This window comes from Plectropomus leopardus, chromosome 2 (assembly GCF_008729295.1).
Source record: "Plectropomus leopardus isolate mb chromosome 2, YSFRI_Pleo_2.0, whole genome shotgun sequence".
In the NCBI taxonomy this organism is placed as follows: domain Eukaryota; kingdom Metazoa; phylum Chordata; class Actinopteri; order Perciformes; family Serranidae; genus Plectropomus; species Plectropomus leopardus.
The window spans coordinates 8,882,556-8,909,130 of record NC_056464.1 but is presented as its reverse complement, the minus strand read 5'-3'; the positions used below and the strand labels follow the sequence as shown (position 1 = coordinate 8,909,130).

Sequence of the window (26,575 nt, the reverse complement as noted above, 5' to 3'; positions counted from 1 at the left end):
TACTAAAAGAATAGAGTTTTATTAAGCATCGTAGCCTTCAAATACACCACGCCACAATCCATCAGTGTTCAATCAAACCCAACAGCAGTTCATTCTTTTACAAACCATGAGTTAAGAAACTGATCAACTTACATAGAAGGTAACCTATTTAGCTCTGGCAAGGTGTGGGGGGTGGGGGGGTACACCATTTCTCTGATTACTAATGAAACATGAAAAGGAAAATTAAGTCAAACTGTTAAATGATTATTCTGGTGTAGTATGAGTTGAAAAACAACACTAAAATAAATCTCAAAATTGATTACTGGCTGACAGCTAAAGTCTTAATCGGAGGTGTCGAGCGCGTTTCAGCTACAAAAGGTGATTTTCAAAGCTTTTTATGTGATTTTTTTTTATCAGGTATCTGACTAATGCATAAAACAGCAACAGAGAACAATATTGTGTGAATACACTATTTCAAAGTGGGTAGATAACTTCCTGTTTTTTTTTCTTTTTTTAGTTAAATGCAACAGAGGTCACAAAAGAATCAAGGTCAGAACAAATTGTTACTAACAGTTAACACGTTTTAAGGGCCATCACTGATATTAGCCATTCGTTAGTTTGCGAATGTAAGGATGGAAGAAAAAGGACGACATGCATAATAACCACACGCCTCTGAAACTGTGAACCATGCAGAAGGTTTTTTTTGATGAAGCGGTAATACTACAGCTCTATGCCTGATTCGAGTTGAGTTTGATTTCTAGAGCTTTTTCTTGAAATCTTACTTACAGCTTAATGAGTGAAATGACACAGAGCTCATCTGAACTAACGCACAGATTTGCTTCAGTATAACCCAAAGTGGTGACCCAGGCGGATGTGTTGCATTTTTTTCCTCATTTATACGTTTGGTTTTCATTAAGCAGTTACCGGACAACACAAACCTGATAACAGTACTATTGCGACATGGCGCAGGGTATCAACCTATAAGAACTAAAGTATTTTCCAATTAAAGCTTCTTGGAGCTTTAATGCACTAATGAAAAGGAAAAAACATCATTCTCATAAACATGTAGAAATCTTGGTGATGAACAACTCCTTAAACTAGCAGTGTGTCACATTTTTTGTGTTTACTGAGAGGGATCCGAATCTCTTTTCTTTGTCTGACAGGAAAAAGGTACATTGACTTTAGGCTTTCCATATCTCCTAACCCTGTTCCATCATTCATCCTTCACCCTCTCTAGAAAAATAAGCTTACTCTTCTTTTTTTAAGACAGCGGCCTCCACACCTTCATCTCTATGGCAGCCGTTGTCTACATTTAGTGCATTTAAGTGAGGATTAGAATTGCACGTCTTGGAGTCGCTGCTAAAGGCACTTTCAGGTTGGATGAGAGCCCTGCGTTCCTCTTTATCTCCGTTCAGCTGGTCCGGCTCTTTGTCCTCCACGCCATTCTCCGTGGTCGAGCCGTCGCATGGCGCAGTGAAGGATTTCCTCTCCTCTGGTTTGGCCTTCTTTCTCTCCTTCACTGCATCATGTCCAGATGTATGAGCAGGCTTATGAGCAGGCTTATTCTGGTGCAGAGAACAGACAAAAAGGATTTTAAAGGGATGCCGAAGACATTTACACCTCAACAGTGACTGTGAGGGTTGTACTTTAAGTCATGTGCAACATGGAGAAAATACAGGTGTGGGCTGAAAGTCCTGCTAACAAACAAACAGACTGGAGAGTAATTTAGAAGTTAATTAGCAGTGAAATAAAAGGGTTTTAAACAGCACAGAGAAGTGTTGAGGGGCTCTTTAGTTCCCACTCATCCAGTGCTGAATGCTCAAACAATGGTATTGTATTGTGTTGCTGCTCTGTAATTAAACAGTGAAAAGAGCAACAGCTGTATTTTGATCTTTGTGAAGCACATGCAGTCTATGTTGAAGCTTAACCACCACTAAAGTGATTATCCCACATTCCTAAAAAAGGGATAATAGAGGTTGTTTTTTCCAATTTTTGAGAAATGTAAATGTAAATTTCATCAGCAAGTCCATATGTCTAGATCTACTGAAGAGGACCTTTAACGCTTATTTTCAGGTGTTTACGGTTTCTACTCGAACATGTTTACATGCTTTAAAGGTCAAAAAACACATTATTTTCCTTATACTGTCTGTCCAGGAACGCCTGTATTCACCCTTTGTCTGAAACGCTCTGTTTTATCGCCTGCCTCTTTAAGCCAGCTCCCCAAAAAGCCCAGTCCGCTCTGATTGGTAAGTGTTTTCGGGTCTTCCATATCAGTCTGCATTATCACTGCAGCCAGGGAACGACTCCGAGTTATATCATGCCAAATCATCGATACATGATTCTAAACACAATCGGACATGTTTCAGCAGAAATATGATCAGAAATTGTGGAAAACAATTATAGTATCAGCAACCAGGATTGCATATTTCCCTATATTAGCTACATGCAGCAGTGTGCCTATGGGGGAATGACTGTAATGTAGAATGGCGGCACTTTCTACCATTAAAAAAAAATACCAATAAAAGCTTCTAAACACAACTGAACATGTTCAAGCAAGAGTATGATTTTATATCAGGGAGAAATTAACATCAACAACCAAGATGCCATGTTTTACTGATGTTAGCATGTGGCTACATGTAGCAGTGTACTTGCAGCTGGGGACTGAATATAATAGAGAAAAGCTGCACTTTCTATCATAAAAAAAACACAAATAGAACCTTCTAAAAACAACTGAACATGTTCCAGCAGAAATATGAATTGGGGAGAAATGTACAACAGCCCTGATGTCAGCATGCAGCTTAATGTAGCAGTGTAAGCTGAATATTATGAACACTTGCAGTGGCGTGCCTGGAGAGGAAAACCATATAAAGAAATCTGGCCCACTATAACATCATACTGTAACCAAAGTTGACAAAACTGAGTGTTCACTATCGTAGTAACCTGACCATTTTGCTCAAGGGAATTACTTTACATACATTTACCTCATTATTTGAAACATTTGCCACATTAAATATGAACATCCTTCATTGTAACACTATAAATAAGACACAAAATACAGAAAAGCATAAGAGGTCCCTCTTAGATGTGTAGTTCCAACATTGTAAGCTTAATGCAGTTATTTTGTTAATGTTGTCCGCACACAATATATGCCTCCAGGCCAGCAGGACCTAAACATGTCTGCCCTTCAGTCCAGAGAACTTTTGGTGAGACTACTGTTAAATTTAAAATGGACATTTATGATTTGCAGAGGATCATTTCTAATGATTTCAGTGACTTTCTAAAGAAATCCCAAAACCCAGATTTCCATGATAGTTTGCTATGGATATTCCTGGTCCAGCCCTAATTTTTCCACCAGGCCAGCACTGAAAGGCTGAGAAGAGCTTCTACCCTCAGGCCACTAGGATCCTAAATTAAGACACTGTCTTAAATTGTTTTGATGTAACAAGTTTTTACTTTTGAGTACATTGTGAAGGTCTGTGTTTCCCATGTGGAGAGTGATTGATCTCTGACTTACCAGGAATGCTACCTGACTCTTGAAGGCTCGAGTGTGGTACCTGCCTCCCCGACCAAACGTCCTAATGACAGGTGTGGAGATCACACCTCTGGGACGACTACAGGAGACAGAAACATGTCCACATGATTTAAAAATAAAAAAAGCATCAGAAAAAATAGACACAATAATGTTGACACATCACCTGTATCGACAGATAAAGGCTTTAACAATCATTATTGGCCCAGAATGAACATTTATGCCACTAGTACAGGTAGATAAGATTTGGATGCTATTTAGTCTAATTATTCAAAATAGGTCAAATTTGTCCCCAATCCTTTCAGGACAGTCTCAAGGAGAGCATCATCCAAGCCTGTTAAAATAGGATGAATTTGACATTTGTTTAAAAATGTTACATTAAAAATTAATATGGTGCATTTTACATGTAACAAAAGATAAAGCAGTTTTCTTATTTTTGCCCCGTGGATGTGTACATTTTGAAAAAGCATCGCATTTTTAAAAGCATTGTATTTATGCCTGTATCTGCCAAAGGGCCATTATGATGAGAGTAGCCAAAATATTATGTTAATTCCACAACTGGAGAGACTTGAAAAATATGTGCATATATCAGCATCAATGTTATCATGCCACAGTGAAGCTGACCTTTGACCTTTTATAAAATGTCTTCACTTCAGTACCTCATCCTATTAAACATTTGTGTGAAATACTGTCATAATTTGCGTATGAATTCTTGCATTATTGGCGAAAACATGTTTTGTGAGGTAACAGTGACCATCCATGGCGATCGCTGGCACAGAGACATGAAAAAGATAATAAAGTACATCTCATCTTCTTTCTGTACTCACCCTCTATTTGGTCCACCAACAGACACCACCTGAACAGGGAAGCCTCCTCTTCCTCGGGTGCGTCGAGTGCCAGCCCACTGACCCACCACAGTGCCGGCTATCTCCAGCTTCCCACCCTGGGACGAGATTCCTTGTGGGAAAAACGATAGTGTTAACGTGCAAGTGTGTCAAACTGTACTTGACCATTCTCTTGTGGTTGTTGAACTGATTTAGTTCACATCCTGTTACCTGGTCTGGCACACGGCACAGGCAACACAAAGTCTTCCACAGTGATTTAAGGTTTGACCCATTGCCATTAGTGGCTGCACTCACCAGACATCCCTCTGTCTCTCCCCTGAGGAGGCATCATAGGGGGTGGGGGGTAAAAGGAGCCAGAGAGGGGGTAGAAAGGCATCCCGTGAGGAGGTGGAAGAGGCGGTGGGGGGAATGGAGGAGGATGAGGAGGCCGGGTGAAGTTGAGACCTTCAAGGATGCTCTGACGCATCTTCTCCACCTTGGCAACCAACTCAGTCTAAAGAGAGAGAATCGCATCAGAACTAATGTAAACAAACACATTATTCTGCTCATTAACAACCACCTCTGCTATCAATATTAACACCTGCTTGACTTCAATACCCAGAAATTATGTCCATTTTTCTACCCAATTTTCTCACTTATAACTTATAACGAAAAATATCACCTATAAGGGTCCACAGCAACATTTTTTTCCTTTGTAAAAATAGTCAACCTGCAGAGTTTCACGTTGGCAGCACAGGGCAGCATGTTGGATTTACATTAGGATAAGACCATTAAATTGATTAGCTTGCTTAGTGCAGCTTTAAGATATTTTTTTCCTACAGTTGTATGTATCTGTGTGTCATGGTGTTGTATTCCTGAGCATTCCTGCTTGTTTGTTTTTATTGTGTGTGGAATATTACTGTAGTCCATGTAACCCTAGATGGATAACCCTAGCCTGGATTGACATCAGTTTTCTTGTACTGCATTCAGATGCCTTTTACAAGCATTAAAATCTTTGAAACGTGAGCAAATTTGATTTCTTTCAAAAACATGGGAGGAAAGGCAATCAGCAAGTTGGCACGAAATGTCCTGCAAACTGCAAAAAAAAAAATAGTAAAAGGTGACAAGGAAATAAGCTCAAAAGAGAAATTAGAAAATCACAATACTTACTTTGGTTATAATTATGTATTTAATACCAGGTAAGAGGTGAAAGTATAGATTTATCATTAATATTATTTAAATGTATTATTTTATTTTTAGCAGGTCTTTTCCTGTTTTTGTTTTGTTGCTATTTTCAGAATTTTTTTTTTACTAATTTCCTCCCAATTTTTGGGTCATTTTATGTTAAATTGCTCATTTCCTTCTTTCTACGTTTCGAAAGAATTCAAGCCAGGTCTCAAAGGGTTAAAGCTGGAGTGCAAGACTTTTGTCTCCCCCTTCTGGCAGTGAAAGCAATTACACAAACACTGTTGACTCAAAATATGCCTGCAGGTGAACTCACGGAGTCTCTCCTGCCCCCAGAAACACTCTCTTTTGACTTAAATCCCCCCTCTGAGCGCTGGGTTGCGTTATTATCTAGCCCTCCACTGTACAATGTTTTCTTGAACACTTTTTAGGATTTTCTACCAAAGTTTCCACCGTACTCCTAGCTGCTGCTCCATCACTACGTTCTCTGCCGGCTTCCTGCCCACATTTCGCTCTATCTGGCTAAAGTAAAATGCATCACTTATAGTGTGCTAGTGCAGGAAAATTGCTAAAGACACAACTCTGGTATACTGTGAAATACAAAGAGCTTTCACTTGTGACAAAAGGCTTAATCAGCACTCGTTTGGCAAAGGCTTGATATAACTGACCGCTATGTATATGTAAAAGTCCTGCACTTAAGCTTTAATACAGAATTGTTAAAAAATCATATGTTTTAGTAAGCCAGTGCGCTCAGCAGCTACAAAGTGTCAATTAATATTAGCCTATTGTCAGTGTTTAAGTCTCATCCTTATTTAGTTAAAAGAACAGGAAACTCAGACGAATCATGAATTTGTAATAAGTAATAATGTTTTTGTAAGTGTTAATTATGTATGGGGTTTGCCATCAGCTCTCAGAAAAGTCACTGAGTGTTATAAATTGCTTCTATAATACTTCCATTAGCTAAATGTTATTATCTGTATTTCCTGGTTCAGACACAGAGATTTAGGCCATTTTTTCCGCTTGGTTACACATATGAAACCCTCTTAGTTTCCTCTAAAGCGTGACTGACAGTCGACGATCTAATTAGAAGTGACCCCCCTTTCTGTGAAGAATTGGACAGTGCGGGTCTACAGCGTGTCATAAATGTTTGTTTGGAGGATTTTTCATGATAAAACTAACACAGAGTTTATTACAGGGGACAAACTAAAAGATTTGTGTGCAGCCTGAATTTCAAGCAGAACTGGAAACAGAACAATCAGAGGCGGGGCCGCAAATCTTGCTCTTTGTGGAGTCTTTGTGGAGTTTAGCAATGAGGTTAATAGTAGCGGTTAATTCATATTAAAAAAGGTTGAAATACATTTATAATTTGCCTACACTGTGACAGCTTGTTGCATCAGTAACCTGTCCCTTTCTCTTGCTGTGTGCATTGCAGAGCTTGTTTAATATTTTTTGACGTGTTGATTGAAGTTGGGATTATTGATAGTCAGTGTTCAATACAAACAAACTTCTTATTTGGTTTCATGGGGTGAATTTGTGTTCTCAGTTCTGGTTGCTGGGAGTTTATCCAGTCTAATATACAGTTGATGGCTGTGTATATTTTCACAGCAGGGTTTCACACACACTAATTTATTTGTTGCGGCCTGCAACGATCGATACATCCAATGCCACAAATTGATTTTATATTTTTGGAGCTAGACCACTCATAAGGAGCCACACTCTTGGAGCACAAAGCGTACTCTGGGCACAGACGGAGCAGATAAATGAAAGTGAAACTTAGGCATTCATTGAGCTGGGTCTAAAAGTTTGCATTCAACACCTCTGTAGCAGCTTTATATCCTATATCTGTGTTGGATGAAGTGATGTCAGGTGATATGAACTCCAGGTTTTAGAAATATAGCAGGCTGTATAGAGCAATCAGGAAGAAGACTGACTTATTTTTAGCACAGCCAGCAATAGCCACAAGAGGTTAGGAGACAAAACTAAAAATCTAGATTGAACAAAAGAAAACTAAGGTCATTTAAAGGACACAGTATAGTAAGAGAGAGATGCGGGAGGCAGTGGTTCTAACAGCATGCTGTTTACGGCATCTTTGAGTTTGTGTTCATCTGGGACAGCTAATAAACCCTCTGCCTGTAGACGTGGGCAAAAACTGGGTGTCAACAGTTATCACACACTTAATTTAATTGCTTTCAAGATCATTTTAACCAAATTTATGACTGAATTTTGGACAAATATACATATTTTTTAATTTAAGAATTGCAGGTAAGAATAAAGGTAAGTAGTGCATATTTATGCATAAATATGGTTATAAGAGTGAGTTAAATCTACATTTTGCCAAATAGGGAGTGCAAGTAGAAAGATTTAGTAGAAAGAGAAATGTGGACCTACACACAGAAAAGCAAAACTTATTGTGACAAAAAAATTAAAAGATGGCAAAAAATTGAAACCTCATAGATTTAAAAGACTTTTAGGGCCTAATATTTATAAAAGTGAACTGAAGACATTTAGGGCCTTTGCTGTAGAATGTTTTGCTGACTTGTGTGTTGTGGATGACGCTACCTGACCGTCACAGAGGTCAATGAGCTGGGCCTTCTCCCTGTTGGCCCTGATGAGTTTACTCTGAAGCAGCTTGCCGTCAAAGTACATCCAGGGACAGCAGTGCTCCCAGGGAATAGGCTGGCCGCACGCATCGTTGGCAAACAGAGCCATGTCCACTCCGCTCATGAACAGAGCGGCCAGCTGGACTCCTCGAGGGTCCAGGTTGTCGATCTGCAGAAGAGAAACATCCAGACTTAAAAAATATCAACATGCAAAGACAAACAGACAGTATGTTCCATCAACATCCGCACTGAGCATTCAGATTCATAAAGTGCAAAGCAACGCACAGAGCAAGCGAAAGCAGCCCATTCACTCCCGGCTGCCAAAATACAGCGGTAACACAACCTAATCCAGCCAACACAAAAAGCCAGCACACACAACCTGGATGTTCTGGCACAGCGGAGAGCAGACAGAGATACACACAGACAGACCACAAGGACCAAAGCTTGTGTGGATGGTTTACGTGAAGGCCAAATGAGAAGACAGCTCGGTCTGAGATACGGAGTTGAGAAACCATCCACACATTGACACAAGAACCCCTCTGAGTCCCTCAAAGCTCTACAAAGATCATTTTAGTGCAAAGCTACGGCTTCAGGGACAACATGCTCGTACAAAACAGCGTTTTGTCGAGGAGGTTGTTTAGTCTGTAGATTATGAGGAGTGTCCAGAGAAACACAACAACATGACCTAACAGGATTCTTGTAATCAAATTGACAATTAGAGCCGTTAAATATGTACAGACCACAGTAAGTGACTGACTGGATGGCTGACTATGGTCAGGACGTTCATCACTCGTGTGCGTTTCTCAGACACTCCTCATATCATAAACACTACACAATCACCTTCAGTTCCTGCAGCTGGTCAGGCTCATAAAGTTTAGGAGAAAGTGCTTGGGCTAGGAACGCGTCAAGTTCATTACGACGCAAAATTCTTACTCCTGGCCAATGTAACATAAACCTGAAGCAAAACACAGAAAGTTAACAGTGTTATAAACACCAACAACTGTCTGCAGAACTCCTCATTTCCTTTCAGTTTACTTCACACTGGACTTCTCACCCAAACAGTGACACCTACACTCATTATGTGTGTAAATTCCAGCAGTGTACTCACCGCAGCACACAGCAGAGCACCATGAGGGGCGTGGGGACGTTGGCAGGGTTCAGCATGGCCGGAGTGTCGGAGCGCATGCAGGCCAGGAACGCTCTCATCCTACGATTCTTGTCCTCCACGGCCTTTCCCAGCCACAGCTTCTTCAGGTTGGGACAGGTCCACTCCCTGAAAGGCAGAGCCTCCACCAGCTCTGGGGTGTGGGGAGACTTGCCTTTGTAGGCGGCCCACTCTTTCACCATGACGTGCGTATCTGGGAGACAACGTTTGAGAGAGACCAGGGTTTGGACTTAGCAAGCGTCCCAGGTTCTGTTTTACAAATTGTGCTGCAAGTGGGGATGTCACAGTGAGGACATTTGAGGGATGCACCAATTTATCAGTTATATATTGGAATCAGCCTTTATGACTGTCGCTAGCCTATCATAAATATAAGAGGACATTTGCTGACAGCGGTGGCCGATGTTTTTCTGTTGTGTCACATCAATTTTGCGCAGCCTAAAACCAGTGCTCAAGACCAACTTCATCCTGTTTTCCCGGGCACAATAGAAAATGTGTTTCGGACAAACAGAGATCTCCCCCAGGATGCCTTCGGGATGAAAGGACACAGTAAACTCACTATTGACACATCCTATTGTTTCCCTGATAATTCTACGTGGTGAACAACAATCCGTCCAGGCGTTCTTGAGATTTTGGGTTCACAAGAATGTGCCGGACGGACAGATGTATGTAAGAGACAGACAACCAAAAAAAAAAAAATAATGCCTCCGGCCTCGGCTATCACTGGCACGGAGGCATAACAACAAAAAAGTACTGGTACCGGTATTGGCCAAACTGTTATTTTAAACAATTTCACAATTGGTGCATCCCCACTAATATTGCAGCTTGTTTTCCAATATCTTTACACTGAACGGTGAGAACACTTGAAGAGCTGTAGGAGTAAAAGACTCGAATCATCAGTGTTAAAAAGCTGTATTTTTTATTTTACTGTGTTATCATGTGCTTTCTTCTGAATCCTGCATACTCTGTGTTCACATGCCCCGCAGTACCAGATTACTGTAAATCTGTGTATTCATACAGTAGATCAGCAATTAGATTCTCCCCCAACTCGACCATAATTTGGAAACCTCACTCACTTATTTGAATTGATTTCCTTAATTGAGAAAGTTGATAGAACTGATAGTAAAATTTCTGAGGAGAATTCTTTGCTAGTTAGGACTTCCTGCTCTGAGACCCTTGTTGTGGCCCAAAAAACCTCAGTGCAGGATTTCAGAGTGACATAAAGGAGCTTTCTAACCACAGGACTCACATTCAGGGAGGCAGTTCTTCCTCATGGCGAGTCTCTCAGCCTTCTTCCTGGCCTCGGCCAGGCTGAAGAGCACTCCGTAAACATATTGACGGATAGGCCGAAACAGCTGCACTGCTGAAGGCAGGTCTTTGTTAGCTTCATCTTCAATGGTGACAGACAGCTTAATCTCTCCCTGCAAAGATACACTGTTACCTAAATGCTGCACAATGCCACAAATAGATACTTCAGCTTCCACTCACTAATATGGTGTCTGTGTGGGACGAGCATCACTTTTGTTTAGACATGTTCATACTTGTGCTTTGTGGGGGTATTTTCTTTAATTTTACATGAACATAAATAGGAAGAAAAGACAAAAATAAAAGCTAGGAGCAGCTTCAACCCACACATAATCAGGATGAGTCTGACCTTGGTGAGAGTGTGGTAGATGTAGGGGTACATAAGGCCCTTCTTGTGTCTGTGCTCGGCCACCCGCAGGACCTCGGGGGCCACGGCAGGGAGAGGCGGGATGGTGATGTCCATGTGGTTCCTGGTGGGCATGGAGAGCAAGGAGGGGATCTGGACATTCAGGCTCACAGTGGGGGTCACACAGAGGTCAGCCTGAGGACAGACAAGACACAGCATTTTCACTTGAGTCATGTAGAGAGACCTCTTATCAGGTTTTGAGTGTTCCTGTTGTCTTACTCACTTTTATTTGGTCCCCCAGCTCTCCCTCTGGTGTGTTTTCAGAATGTGGAGTCTGTCCGTCTCCGTCCCAGCCTCCCTTATGGTCACTAACATGACTAAAGAAACAGCAAACAGAGAGTGAAGACAAACCATTGATCACCTTTGACTGGCAATCGTCCATAAATACTTGATGTGAACTTGATGTGTTCATACAGAAAATAAAAATAATTACAATGAAATCACTGTCCCTTTCTCGTATCAACAGGTGGCAGCAGCTTGACGGCCTTCAAGAGCTCGCCAACCTCTCTTTCTTCTGATCATTACTGTCAGACTTGACACTATATAAATCTACACTTGTCTTACAATCTAAAAAGACAAAGATGGACAGTGACACAAAACACATCCAATTGTTGTGTCATCTGAAAGTGACACTGTTTGTCCCAGATTATATTACAATGGCCATATCTTAATCCACAGGAGGCAGGGGAATGAAACATCAACAAAAAGAGCATCCTGAACAGAAAAGGCTGGAAGGACTCACTAGAATCCATCCCAACAAACTATAAGCAGTAGATGTTTTTCTCTCTAAGAGAATCAGTGTTATGATTTTCTAAATTATAATAGCCAAATATTATGTGGCAAAAAATGCCATTAGCTTTTCATTCACAGATGACCAGAGGAACAGAACCGTGTCAGCCACCATTGCATCTGTGAATGTAGCTTCACACTTGAGCCATAAATAAAGAGTCACAGCAATTTTACTTAAAATCTGTGGGGGCAAACACCAACACATGCTCCAGAAAACAAAAAAGAGCATTAACAGAGTTAAGTGCAGAGTGGAAAGGCTTCCCTATTTTTCTAGGGATCATTTTTCGAGGCTTTTTCTGTAAAAATCTAGCTGTATGACAGACGGCACTTGCACAGAATACTTATATGTTCCTGTTCTATGTTTCATTGTTCAGAGTTTCAGCCACACGAGTTTTAACCCGTATGTGGCACCATGTGATGTGGCTTCGGGGTGTTCGCAGAGTTTCCACAACATAACGGAAAGCAGCCTATTCATAATACCCTCATCCATAAACTACCATTTGAATCATAAAAATGACTCTGAACATAACTTGGCCCTTTCAGATGGAAATGTTAATAGCCAAGCAGTTGAATCTCAGCAATAGGACAATAGGAGAATGTTGAAATAACTTAACATTAACACAACTACTTCACAAATAAATGGCCTCAAGTGATGTCAGCTGGAAGACTATGAGTTTAAAAATAAAAGAAATCTGGAGGTGTGGAGTAATAAAGAATAAGCTTACCAGACACTGCTCATCTGATTGAGGCTACATTAGCTGCCACTTACCAAACATACCCAAATCTCCATTGGCAGTGTATTGCATTGGGGTTAATGCATGCACCACGGTTTGACAAAGAAGAAGATTGTGTGAAATATATTGTTTCTGTCAATAGGATTAACACTACAGATGCTACAGGTTACAGAGCCCCTGAAGGGGACAGCTGGGCAGGGTCAAACACAGGTCTGGATAAAAAACAAATTCAGTTTTCTAGTACAAGCCCATGTCACTGATGCTTGTGTTTTAGTCAAAACAAATCTCCATTTACAAAAGTGAGGCGGTGTCATGTGGTTTATTCAACCAAATGAGAGGTGAACTCTTTACGACCTCACATTTCTGCCATCAACTTCTCAATCTTATCTGTAGCAGCTAAGCTTGGTTTTAAGAACTGATGCATAAGGCACAGACATGGTGCCATCGGACCCTGTAAGCTGCTGCATGAGAAGAAGCATGATCAGGACCATTAGCACGATGCTACAAGATGCTCTCCTCCTCTGTTGATAGGACTCAACCAAACAAAGGATTCATATCAGTGTTTGTTAGTATAAACAAACTGTGCATGTCATCTGGAGATCAGTGTTTACAGAGACAACTGCTAAAATCAAGACTATAGAACATGTTTTCAAATGTGGAGACTAGCTACAACGCTGAAGTGAAATTATTGTGTGCTACAAAGCTATTTCACCAAGAATTAGCTGAGGAAATTTGCTGCAAGAAATAACCATTACCTTACAGGCACTTTAACAAGATAAAATCTCTTGCAGTGCTTTAATGGCCGTTTTAAGTGTTAACATTTCTGTTAACTATTTCCAGACAAAATACTAACCGGAAATGAAGAGACAAAACTACACCACAATGTATATGTTGTTCCTGTTAAGCATGGTGATCACAAATAGGATGAAACTGCTGTAATAAATAAGGTTATATGGACTGAAAGCATGGTACAACCCCAATTTAAAAAAAACTGGAAACCGTAAATAAAAACAGAGTGCAATGATTTGCGAATATTTTTTGACCTATATTAATTTAATATAGTACATCAGAAAAGATATTTGACATTTAAACTGATTTTTGTAAATATACATCCAAATCCTGGATGTGCAGTATCTTGTCTTTGTACAGAGCCAAATCATTGAATTATGTTTTTATTTAGACTTTTCCCAGCGCCCAAACTCTTTAGGAATTGGGGTTGTAAAGGATTTTCACTGGTGACAAAATTGTCCCTGTCCCTGGAAAAGACAGGATATGACTACCTGTGGGACGATGACAGACTGATGATCTCTAACAGCTCAGGAGTTTGACCCTGACTGGAGACAGTCACAGAGAGTGAGTGTTGTGTTGAACTCACTTGGCAGTTGTGCCTGAGCTCTCTTCATTCTCTGAGGAGGAGGATGTGGAGGAGGCGTTGAAGAAAGCAGCCTCTGTGTGGTTGGGGCTGCCGGCCTGGCCCGGGTTGATGGGAGAGGACCTCTCATACAGCGGTGTGTGCTTCCCTTCATGAGGAATGTTGCTGAAGCTGTTTTGCTCCGTGAGGCCTTTCTCCACCGAGTCCAGAGCCAGGCTGCGCTCCACCAGAGGCTCCGGGTACGAGTGCTGGACCTGAAGACAATGAGGAGAAACATGCACGTGTAATTCTCATGAAGCTGAAGCACCTGCAGTACTTTACTGTTGAGCACAGTGGACCTCGCAGGCTTACCCCGGGTTTTACAGGCAGCGGCGCCTGTGGAATGTTGAGCATTTTCGGAAACGGCACTGCAGCAGTCATTCCCATTGGTTTTGGTCTAACTGTGAAACAAACAGACAGAAAATTATCAGCATACAGACTGGAGAGTCTGGACCTGCAGCACAGAGCTGTAACTATTAATGAGGACAAGTTCATGGGCGGTACCTGCAGGGTTCCCACACATTTTCAGGGACAAAATTTCAGAACTTTCCATGACTTTTTCACTTTGGAAAAGTGTCACTGACGGTACTTTTCTACACAAAAACACACACACACACAAGTCTTGCCTCCGAAAACAAATGCCGGCATTTTATATTGTAAAAATCTTACGCCACCTTAAACTTTGTTATTTTAGCGAGGTTATAACAATCATACAGAATCATCCTGATGATGCAGGAAGACAATCGCCCAAACTGTCTAACGAACAAGTCGCCTGTCAGTCTGTTTAACTTTATGTTTACTCCTCTTGGTTTGCTTGTAAAAAGTCAAGAGTGAACAGTAATGGACCAGAACTGAATTTAACGTATCTTTTTTTCCCCCTGGGTCAGGACCAACTGAAATCAACTACAAGCAGAAAAGCTACTCTCTCAAGCTTTTCTGAATGTAAAGCGCTTCAACAGAAAACTCTGCATCATCACTCTGCATATCTGTGATTCTGAATCCTGTGTTTGCCTGAAATCATGATATCTAGGAGAAGTACACACATTTCTGTCACATGCACACATTTTTATCTGTCATAGAAGGAAAAGCACAGGTGTTAGTGTAAGCGAGGCCTCTGGCACGTGTGCACCAAAATGCAGCCACAAAGAAATGACTTACAACTGTGTTCGACGAGTAAGAAAGCTACGTTTGCTGTAGCCTTTACGCGTGGGCATGACCAGCAGTCTAAGGGCTCATTTATACTCCCTTTATGTGCAAAAACAGATGTGCAAGTTTCAAGTATTTTAAACGTCACTGTCCTCATACCTCCATGCATCCTTTGTGATGGCACAGATACAGCCAATAGATCCCACTAGAGAATAAAGGCAAAAGTTTCAGAATACAACAAACGATGCGACTGTGGAGGAGGTCCTAATAATGTGCCTTTTAACTGAGGCAGCGTTGTAGACAGTTTTGGTCTGTGATGCCATTAAATACATTGCAACATGTGAACGTAAATATCTTTTCACTGTATGTACAGATTTTTTATGTTCTGCCATTTTTTAAAATGTCTTCGTAGTGTCCTACAACTGTGTCTCACTTGAACCTTGCTAATCTGCCTCCACAATTTCCAGTGGTACTGCTCCATTTCATCCATATTCGTAAGCTTGTGTACAATGTGTACAAATATGGACAAAAGTACACAGAGTAAGAACAGAGGCCCTGTCTGTCTTTGTATATGTTTCTAGTGTTGAGCAAAATGAGCCTTAAAGGAAAACTTGGGCACTTTATTGAAGAAAGTGGAGCATCTGATGCCCTTTTTCAACAAAAAGGATCTGATAAATGTGTCTGTGTTTCTTATTCCTCACAAATATCTAAGATATGTAATATCCAGGTCAATAAAGACCAAACTAGAGACCCTTAGCCACTCTTAATACAAAAAATACAAAGCTGCTGATTAACCCTACCAACATAATTCAACCGCAAGACCCTCCAGCATCACTAGACAGAAACCCACCTAACTGTGGAGCGAAGTGAGGGGGTTTGCTGGCCACTGAGTAGTACTCCACTGCCTTCTTGAAGCGGATGACTTTGTCATCAGTGCACGTCTGAAAGAAAAACATGAAATAAAATGAATACACACAGAGCAGTCAGGGATTAGCTGAAATATGTGTCCACATAAGAATATATGATGCATGAATATTCTCTGGAGAGTGTGATCAGGCTACGATATCAGTTTTTCCTCTTTTCAGAGCAGCACATTTTGAAGTTATCTGTGGAATCTGTGGCAATACATTTCTCACTTCCACAATTCGCTAAAAAAGCTGAGGGAGCAAAACTGATGCTGCTAAATTAAAGTATAGGTCATGACTCAGATGTGAGTTGCAAGAGCTCTGAAGTGTCAATTCAAAAAATTGTGTTTTTTGTGTGTCTATATATTTTGTGTATTTATATGGATGAATCTAGGGTTATGGGAAACGTATTTGTGTATTGTATAAATGGTTTATGTCTACAATATATTAACCATTGACTTTAAACAATTTCTTGTTGTGAGTGACCGTGGACACCCGTCCACCACAGCTGTGGACTATCACGCAATTACAGGCTGTATTAAAGCACTGTGTCATTTTATGATTGTTTAATATGTCTTGAGAAAGGTAGCTGTCACTGAAAGCTTTTTTTAATAAATCAATGTAGAGGTGTAAAATTACAATTAAACTAATAAGATCACAATCAGCACCACTACATGGACGCTTTAAAAATAAAAAAGCTTCTTAGAGGTGCTTTATGAAACAAGATAAAAATGTAAAAGTTCAAACCAGCCTTAAATTAGGATTTTTTTCCCCGCTGAGTAAAATTCTTCTGCAGCGCTGTAAATGTTTATATTCTGCAGTCTACAAGAGCTCATTTCAGATGCAGTGGGTTTCACTCACCTTGTTGAATCTAATATTTCGAAGGATTCTCCTCAGTGCTTTGCACCGCGACAAACATGTTTTGAACGTGAATTTCATTGAATATGTGATCAATCTGCATTATATCCGTTGCCTTTCAAGTAGACAGCAATGAGTGTTAATACTATTGCAACACATCAACGCTTCTCTTCTTTACGTACCTGTGAATGCTTGAAGATGTCTTTAGCAATGGCCTCCAGGTCAGTGATGTCTGGGATGGTGCGGACATAGTCGGCCACAGCCTTGATAACAACGTCACAGGGTGGGAGCACAAGCTGGTGGGCACGCACCTGAGGAAGGATAACAGAGTTCACAAAGGGTCAACCACGCAGACCACTTGAGGGGACAAATTCAAATGAACCTTTATGTCAGTGTGTCCAGCAACATCCTGTTACTGTTTAAAATGTGTTATTTTGTCTGTGGTTTGGCACATTACACAGACTGTGCAGAGAAAAACAGATAATCTCAAGTACAGCTCTGTTACCAGTCTCTTACATGTCAACTCTGGTTTTAACAGAACAGAAAAAATATGTGCCGGTTTTGATCAAGGTAATGTTCATGTTAAAAATTCTTAATTTTCCATGCATCAGAAACTTTGATCAGACTGTTATAGACACACCCATCCATCTACATCACACAATCATCAGTCTCTGAATAGGCATTAAAAGAGCTTTCAGGAGGAGACGCGTCTAAATATACTACAACACCCATGAGCCTCGGTCGACATTGCCATGGAGAGAAAGCCGGTCTGAGGCTCGTATCATAGCGGTAGTGAATTTAAAACACATCACCATGGCTATTGAATGAACCTGACGTTGATCCATAATTCAAAAGCTGCAGATTGCAAAATCTCCTCTCATACCCATTGTTACATCAAGAGGCAGAGGATAGCGGGAACATGTAGTGTAAGATTCACATCTGCAGTCTTTTGGAAAACGAATCATCTGAAATATTTTGATGTTTACCAGGAACAGAACAAATACAGATTTTAATATAGAATATTCAAAAATGAGAGTTTTAATATATGTTTGGCAGATAACAAGACATAACTAAACAATTAAGCAGGGAGGCAGAATTAGAACTTGTAAAATTTACTTTTTATTTTACTGCCTGTAAGTGTTCTGGCCACATTCTTGCCAGTGAGCCAGAATTTCATAATAACCATTTGTTTTTCTCTGCAGCTCTCTGGTTACTTTCCAGATGTTTCTGAGTATCTTAACAGAGTATCCAAAGCCGCAATTGGCTCGGCAGGTGCGATTGGCTAAATGACAGAAAATAAGCAGCAATAAATTCACATTGCCTCCTCAGCTCTTAAACAGAGTGAGATAAACAACTGTGCGTGTAACAGCAGCTGCAGAACGAGATGCTTTATATATAAGCTTTAATACTTACTTCAGTTTGAATACAATTTTATCATTTCTGAATTTGACGTGTAAATGGGTTTAAAAAATGTCCTTCAAAAAAGTCAATGAGCAACCAAAGAAGAAATTAGCAAGAAATCAGTAAAAAGCACAAGAACATTAGCTTCAAATTACTTAAAACAAACAAAAAAAGAAAAGGAATTAAAAAAATTTAAAAAAAAAAAACATATCAAACAACACTTAAGAAGGTGCTTAAAATATTCTAATAATACTGTAACATAATATTATTAAATATTTTAAGTTAATATAGTTTTTAACACCCATTTTTCCATAGCTTTAAAAAAATAATAATTTCCTAAATCTACCAATTCCTTACCAAGTTGCTCATCGCCCTTTTTTCACATATTTTTGAAAGAAATGTATTCAGGGGTTCAAAGGTTGAAATACTTGTGAAGGGCGTCTGAAAGCAGCACAAAAACAATGATGTCGTTCCAGAGTTCAAAGTGTTAAATACCGACAAAGCAACCATAAATAAACATTTGTTTGATTATATTTTTAAAAATGGTTAAACATATATTAGTAGTCACACCAGCAGTAGCTTCCACATTCCTTTGGTCATTTCGTTTTAAAAATGTCATGCCATTTTGCAGTAATACAACACTTATATGCATGAGATTTTTTTTATCTTTATCACTTTTTGAAAGCCTGACTGGTTGCTCTGGTAGGTGCACGGAAAAGAGAGTAGAAACCAGTGATGTCGGTCCTGCAGAGTGTCATTCAGCAGTGGAATGTACTGTGTCAGTGTGGTGGGCAGTTCAGCCTCCGTCAGGCTGCACATGTGAACCAGATGGCCTTCTGTTTAATCACAGCGAGTCATTTCAAAACTAACAGCTGAAGCACTTACACAGCGTGCCCTAAAACTATCTGGCACTGCTGTCATACAACTGTTTGACTCAACCATTCACCGATCCATGAATATCCTATTTCTGTAACCTGTGCTGCATTGGCCCTGCATAAAAATTCTGCCAAATTATGAAGTGCTGCTTGGTGGCAGCTGGTGGTTCAGCTCATCTCGTTCTCTTTTTGTACAACTTTGGCGAAAAAGCAGCTAAAATCGTTTGTGTTCAAAGCTCAGTAGGAATTAGCAAAGAAAAAGATGTCCATGCCTAAAAACACCTCCTTAAAGATATAATATGTGACTTTTCTAATAAAAAAAAAAAAACAACAAAAAAACCCCAACCAAACCCCTTTTGTGAATCTATGTTTTGACTTGTGTACTGATTTTATCCAAAAATGTTTCATACAACTTTCAAACCCAGTGAAATCTCTCATTGTAATCGAGGTCACAGTCTGTGTCATTTGGTCGCTGTTGTCCGTCAGTGGCTTCACATCCCTTTTGTGCTTGCTTTTGTGTTGTGGCTGTCTGCCACAGTCTGTCAGACATTGCCTGTTAGAAAAAAAAACAGCTAAACCCTCCTGAACGTCTGGATCTTAAGTTATCAGAGCAAAAACTGAGTGTACATTAGCAAGAGCTGGGCTAGCAGCTCCTCTGCATTGAGAAAAAACAGCATTGGAAAAACACACATTTTTAATATGAAACTGCTTTATTCTGTGTTTTTATGTGTTTCAGTCACCAGGTCAGTTTGTTTATGAGGAGGAAACCTCAATGGATAATTTGTCTCTCAGTAAAAATCTCCTGAACGATAAACATCGAAGGAATACAAACCCAGAGAAACTAAAGGAAATGCTCCGTCTTTTGTTATTGTTTTGAACAACAGACCATTAGTGGCAGAAAATTACATGTTGTGCATTTAACTGATGTGATGAAATCAAGTTCTTACTATGTGTTTTAGCACAGAGTAAAAACCCCAAAAGGCCATTCTGTGAATCGGCTCCTCAATTTGCGATGGGCTGCTGTATAAAGATAGAAGTCTCTTTGAAAGCTAAAACTGTTTTAAATGCAGCGACTGACGCAAAAATCAAATATACTGGCTGAATTTCTTTTCAGGCCAAGTCATATTCCCCATCTACAATTTGTAAACCAAGTTACAGAGGAGGCACTCACATTAGCCATCAACGCCTGTTAAACAAATGGCACCACCCCCAGCATACCCATTGCTGCTGTTCTCTAATGCAGCCATCATGTTCAGTACAGTAGCCCTGAGAGCAGTGTCCGAAATTAACTTTTTGACTCAGGCGGCTGATGAAAAAAATCCCCTGGCTGAGCATATTTTTTTCTGGTCAAAATGATACATTTTTTTTGTTTCACATTAGACCTGCATTTGTTTCTGTGCATTTAACTGAGATACTAATTCATTATGCTGAACACACACTTAAAGAGGCCAGAGTAAAATTTTAAATGAAATTAATTTTTAAAGAATTATGGAAAAGCTCATCGCCACAGCCTTAGCATGTGATTAAGTTCCCTCTGGTAAGCAGTGATGCAGTGTTGTTCAGTCTGGGGCTTTTTATTGTGAAAGGTAAGAAGGGAAGAAGAGGAGCTAAAGCACTGTTGTTGACAATGTCGGAAGCAAAAAGAGTTTGCTGTCTCGTTTCAAATTATGAGGCCAATGTGTCAATATTATATTCCCTTCATATGCATGTAACGCCAGCTAGCAACGCACCAGTGGCAAATGATACTTTCACTGATCAGCTGATGTCTCCTACAGTAAACAGTGCGCCAAAACTAGAGGCGCTGGAGACGGTCAGGAATCGCTGCACCGGCGCAGGTGTGCGTGTATGTGTGACACGGACACACACAGATGCTTGGGAGTAGCAGAGCAGTGCACCCCTACATGACACCAAAACGGGGTGGAGGTAGCAGAACTGACATGAGTGAAAAAAGGGACAGCCAGCAGGACGGAACCATGAATGGGACAGGTGAGACATTTTGACGACGTGTTTTGTGTGCGAGATTTAAAAAGCAGCTAGTAGCAGTTAGGAGCTAAATGTGCTAAAAATGTCCACAAATTGGGGAGACATTGAGTTCTAGAAGCTCCTTACCCTTGAAGCAGTGGACGAGTTCAGCTAACATTTAACAATAAATGTAAATGATTGTCATGTCATGTTTTGCCATTGTTATTGTTTGTAAAACGCTGCTGTACGTTACATGTCACACTAAAGGCTACCGTTGTTGTGTTACACATCACGCCCATCTAACTCTGTTGCTTCCGCAATACCGGTATGCTGACTAAAATCACACACAATCTTTGTGCAAAAAGGGCATATCGCTTTGGATTATCAGTCTTGTGATTATGAAGAAATGATTGAAATCTTTACCTTCAAAGATGCTAATGGATGCTCTGGGCCGAGCAAGCTCCAGTGAAAGGCAGCCAAGTCTTCGTCTGGCAGTATGTGGTTTCCTAAAACACACACAACAGCATAGTTAGTCATTTGAATCATCGCTTCTATTTACATTCTGCCCAGTGGCCTTTCACCAACCTAAAAGTGATGCAAAAAGGACAAAACGATTTGGATTAAGATCCAACTGTCGAGCCACTTCGTGCATCAGGTACTGGCTGGTGGTGAGGCTTTTGCCGTTGCGGCTGAGTTTGAGGGCGTGGGCACTGAAGTAAAACGGGATGTTGCACAGAGCGTAGTCCGAGTCGTAGGCCACCAGGCCGTGGAAGCCGTTCTCCCTACATAAGGCTATCACTTCCAGGTGGTGGTCCTCGATGCTCTGGACAACCTGAGAATTGGCAGAGACAAGAATTAGGATTTAGACGGTTAAGCCTCAAAATAAACCTCTTACATAGACATGCAGTGTTAGGCACTTGAGAAAAGGCAACAGAAACAGGATTATGAACCAGGTGCAGTCTTGTTTGAGCTGCTCTTAGTGAATAAGCCCTACACAGCTGATTGGATACTCAAAGAACGAGAGGCACATAATAGGCTTCGCATCTAAAATATCATCCAGAGTATGTGACAAAAAAAAAGACCTTAAAACACCACGTCAATTATGACACTGTATTTAGCATTGATACATCATCTTGTGTAACCAGTAAAATGATAGCTCCTGATCCACATTTTGACTTAGTTAACAGTGATCCAACTTTACCCTGAAAAATCTGCTTAGATGGTCCGAAATTGAACTGAAATTGAACTGAAAATGAAATGTGTACTGCATGGAACTTGTTAGGACCATTCTAACGTACGGTAACATGACGGTGGCTGCCATGCCTCCAGTTAATGAATGTTACTGACAGCAGAAACACAACATTTAAAGGTCCAGTGTGTAGGATTAAGAGGAATAAATTAGCATAAATGGCTTTGGTTTTTTTAGTGTTTAATCACTGGAAAATAAAGAATCGTTACCCATTTTAATCACCTGGTCCGTTTGTTTTAGAGAGAAAGAGACCACTGTGGATAATTCAGCTCCCCATAAAAACCTCCTGAACAATGAACACCGAGGAAATTTTAACTGGGAAAAGTTTCAACTGGTTGCAATCTGAGCTCCTCACTACTAGATGCTACTAAATCTCCCAAAATCTTACACACTGGACCTTTAAATGATATTGATAAAAGAAATTATATTTAGTGAGGATCGGTCTATACCCGTTTGCAGATCAGGCATCTGCCCAGTATCTAATCCATTCCAACCCTGTACCAATATGGCAGATCAGAGCATCCCTAATTTTCACATGCAATGTGTGCAAAGTGAACACATCATTTCCCTTTAAACTGGTTGAAATGTGTGATAGCAGCTCTAAATCGCTGCATGCACAATGAGGAGCACTTCAACCGTTTTTGCATACTCTAGCACTGTAGATACACAACTAAAATGTGTATGAAATTAAATACTGAGGTATTCATGCATATTTAACTTTTAAGGGGCTGTAACTCATTATTAGCAGTATAAATTAATCTGTCGATTGCATTGTGCAATAATTCTTTTGGGTCTATAAAATGTCAGAAAATAGCGACAGATGACTATCACAAATTCTCAAAGCTAAGGAGGATACTGTCAAATGTTTTGTCCAACCAGTCTATAAAAACAGTTGCCAAATCACTACTATGAACATGGATGGATGGCTCACTGAAGGAGCCTACCAAGCACAGACTCAGGGACCCAAATTGTCAAGGGGACCCCTGGCACTCATCTGCAAAAAGTCAGTCAAATTACTAGGTACTGACTAGAGTGATTAAAGTGATTAAAGAAGTGATTTAAAATGGCCTCAAAGAGATAAATAGGAACTTCAAAGTGATACAAAATAACTACAAAAAGGGGCAAAACAACCAAACAGACAAAAATAGACAAAAATGACCTCAACAAGACACAAAATGACTACAAAGAAACACAAAACAACCAAAAATTAGAGAATAAGATGCATAACAAGTCAGGTGTTTTCTCTCTGCTTGGATTTTTAACACCTCACCTTTGATTGATGATCAAACCTCATTACAATGTTGATCACATGCATTTATAGTCTGAGGTAATGTCACCAAATCACAATGAGTTAAGTATTAACAAGCAGGCCACCCACCCCACTGCCAACACCCCCAGAGGCTCGCTGGTTCACTTGGGCGCTAACAGCTTTTATCATGGGTGAAGTTGGCAGAGATGACATGGTGGGCAGCTAGCAGGCTAACCAGAGAGCCTGCTAATGTATGCCCGTCGGTACTCCAGAGAGTGGCTCTGCTCAACAGGCATTTTCAGGCCGAGTTTTCACTCACCCCGACGCGGAACCTGAGGAGCGCCAGTCGGATGCAATGGGCCATGCACACGGGAGGAAGGAACCAGACTTTCGGCGGCGGGGTGCCCTTGTTCTGGACGTGGCTGATGATCTGCTGGGCGGTCTGCCTCTCGTTCACCTGCCGCTTGACCCACTCGTGAAGACGGCCTTTCTCCAGGGCGCCATTGAAGCACACCAGGAGCTCAATGTTGCCGTTGAAGCAGGCCTTGGAGAGGGCTGCCAGGTAGCCCAGCATGTGGTTCCACTGGCCCCCGCTGACCCAGTCGGTGTAGAAGCCTCCGTAGAGCCGGTGCAGGCAGTTCTCGGCGTCCACCAGCAGTCTCAGCGGACTCTGAGGGGGTCTCTGCCGGCCACCTCCGACCATACTCCCCCGGGCCAGCTTCTGGAGCTCCACCGGCACCACAGCGCTGGGGCAGTGCTTTTCAATGTACTCTTGGAAACCCTGGACACCCATGTTGAGCGTCTGTTAGAAGAGGCGGAAACTTCAAAGCGAAATATCGGAGGAAATTAAACCGAAGGGGGTGCTGTGCTCCTCTCCCCCCGACAGTGAGTGACAGCCGGCCGGTAGCAGCGGATACTGCAGGAGTTGGAATAATTTCGATAGAAACGAATTAAGGCTGCTGTTTAGGCATAGTCAGTTTTTGGTGAGTTGTTGGTCATGTTGGTTCATGGCTGCTGGCGGCCATGTGTTGGTTCACGGAGCCATGTCTGGGGTTGTGAATCTGTCCGGAGTGAGAGGGAGAGAGAGTGGAGTACGTGACGACATGACGCACAGGCGCCCACGTAGGCACGCGAGGAAGCACAAGATGGTTCAGTGCTGATTACTTCCGCAGTTCATTTCACTCAGCCAAAGACAAAACTTTCTGAAACACTGCTTGTGAGAAAGAAAATATTTAAGTTTGCTGGACAAAAATAAACGATATCGTTATTGTATGTATTGTAATCGATATCTCGTGACTTTTATCTACTTATTTATGACTTTTGTCAACCTGTTTTATTCTGCTATTTATTACTGTCTGTTTGTTTTGTCTTTTAGGGTGAAATGTAATTTCATTTTAATTTATGGATGTGTATAATAAAGATGACAAATAAAAGGAATCAAATCAAATCAAATATTGTCAGTGTAATAACTGGATGTTGTTCTGTGATCTTAACCAATTGGACTCAAGGAGTTCAAGTAGTTCCCCAGGAAAAGAGAGAATAGTTGTTTTTTTCTATTTAATTCACTATGAAAGAGTCTTGCATGAAAATCTGTGTTCACTACAAATCAAGCATAAATTTGCCATTTTAGAATTATACCATTCTGAGCGTTTTTTAGATGTTAAGCTTCAAAGTTTTGCATTCCAAGTAGCATACATGATATGAACCCTTTTGATTTATAAATAAAAAGTCCAGAAATGCATATAGCTTTTTGGAAAAAAAAAAAAAGTTGTCCCAGAATAAGAACATATGCATTGGTAACTCAATTTTGACAAAAATGCCAAATAGAAGTTTATAATTCTAGGGTGACAAATTTGTGTTATAAATGTCTTTAATTTTGTCATAATAAAACTCCTCTGCTACTGTCATGTTTATATTGAGGCGGACAAATGAAACACATTCAGAGGCACGTGTCCCCTGCATCCTACCGTAAATCTACACTTATGCTACAAACCGTTTTAAGTGGGTTTTTTTTAAAGGTCAACAATTTCCAGCTGTTGTATGCCTATTCAGATTTCCATCAGTGATGCTTTTAGCCAAGAGTCAGGACATAAAGTAAAATGTCCCCAAACCTTTGGCTAACTCTAGCTAAATTTGATAAGCTATGCAATGTTGACCCTAGCAGAAGTGGGGTTTCCAAAGGCCGGAAGTGAACTCTCTTGACAAACCTGAAGCTTTGAGTTTGAGGGGTTTGTTTCCTGATTTGTGGAGAGGTCACAGGTTTATCCAAAGATGTTTTACTGTGAAACCATCCAATTAATCAGCAACGTGGTGGTTTCCCCTGTTTGTTATGGCCAAAAAAAAGTTTATGTACTTAAATTCATCAAACTTTAAAAAAACTGAAATTCGGCATATTCAAAAGTTAGTAAATGTGGAATGCATCTATCAGGTCCTTCTCAGCAGACTCGGCAGACTTACTTTTTATGAGTAAAGTAATGTCTGTCAGCTCAGTTTGGTTCTTTACAAGGAAGTATATGCATAGGTTTTGCTACAGACATTTTTTTTCCTTGACCAGTTGTTCCTGCTCATCATGTGTCACTCCAGCATTAACGAAGTTCAGAGAAGGAGATAACCAAATAATTTGATTATGATGCATACATATACCTGTGAATATTTCGTTAAATGATCAGTCATTAAGTAACCTCTGTGCAGATAAAAAGAATTAACTTCAGCCTGAAAAAGCAGCAAATGCCTGTGAATAAAGTCATGTCCACACAGTACTGCTAGAGGGCAGCATACAACTTGGAACTGATTGTGTGTGCAACAGTTATTTAGTGGTTGACTTCTCCTTTATTTTTTTATTTAATTTAATTTATTTATTCATCTATTTTTTTTTGCAAAGCATTTATTTTTCTAAACATCTCAGCCAGTTTACTGAATAGGGATATAGAGAAACCTCCCTTCAACTAAGGAAACAGACTCACGCCCTGTTGAAGTATACATACTGCACACTAATAACTGAAAACC

General features: G+C 40.5%; 1 protein-coding gene across 1 annotated transcript; it reads right to left on the bottom strand.

Annotated features, from left to right (window-relative positions):
* On the bottom strand, window positions 1-24,658 carry LOC121952814 (constitutive coactivator of PPAR-gamma-like protein 1). The gene is made up of 17 exons (XM_042499658.1): window positions 23,889-24,658; window positions 21,657-21,903; window positions 21,495-21,577; window positions 17,016-17,144; window positions 15,921-16,011; window positions 14,237-14,325; window positions 13,889-14,139; window positions 11,214-11,307; window positions 10,934-11,125; window positions 10,529-10,700; window positions 9,226-9,475; window positions 8,958-9,072; window positions 8,077-8,286; window positions 4,648-4,846; window positions 4,336-4,465; window positions 3,494-3,590; window positions 1-1,544 (listed from the first exon to the last, which is right to left on the bottom strand). The coding sequence occupies exons 1-17, from the start codon at window positions 24,360-24,362 to the stop codon at window positions 1,227-1,229; spliced, it is 3,141 nt and encodes a 1,046-aa protein (XP_042355592.1). The 5' UTR covers window positions 24,363-24,658; the 3' UTR covers window positions 1-1,226.
* Window positions 24,659-26,575: the final 1,917 nt, after the last annotated feature.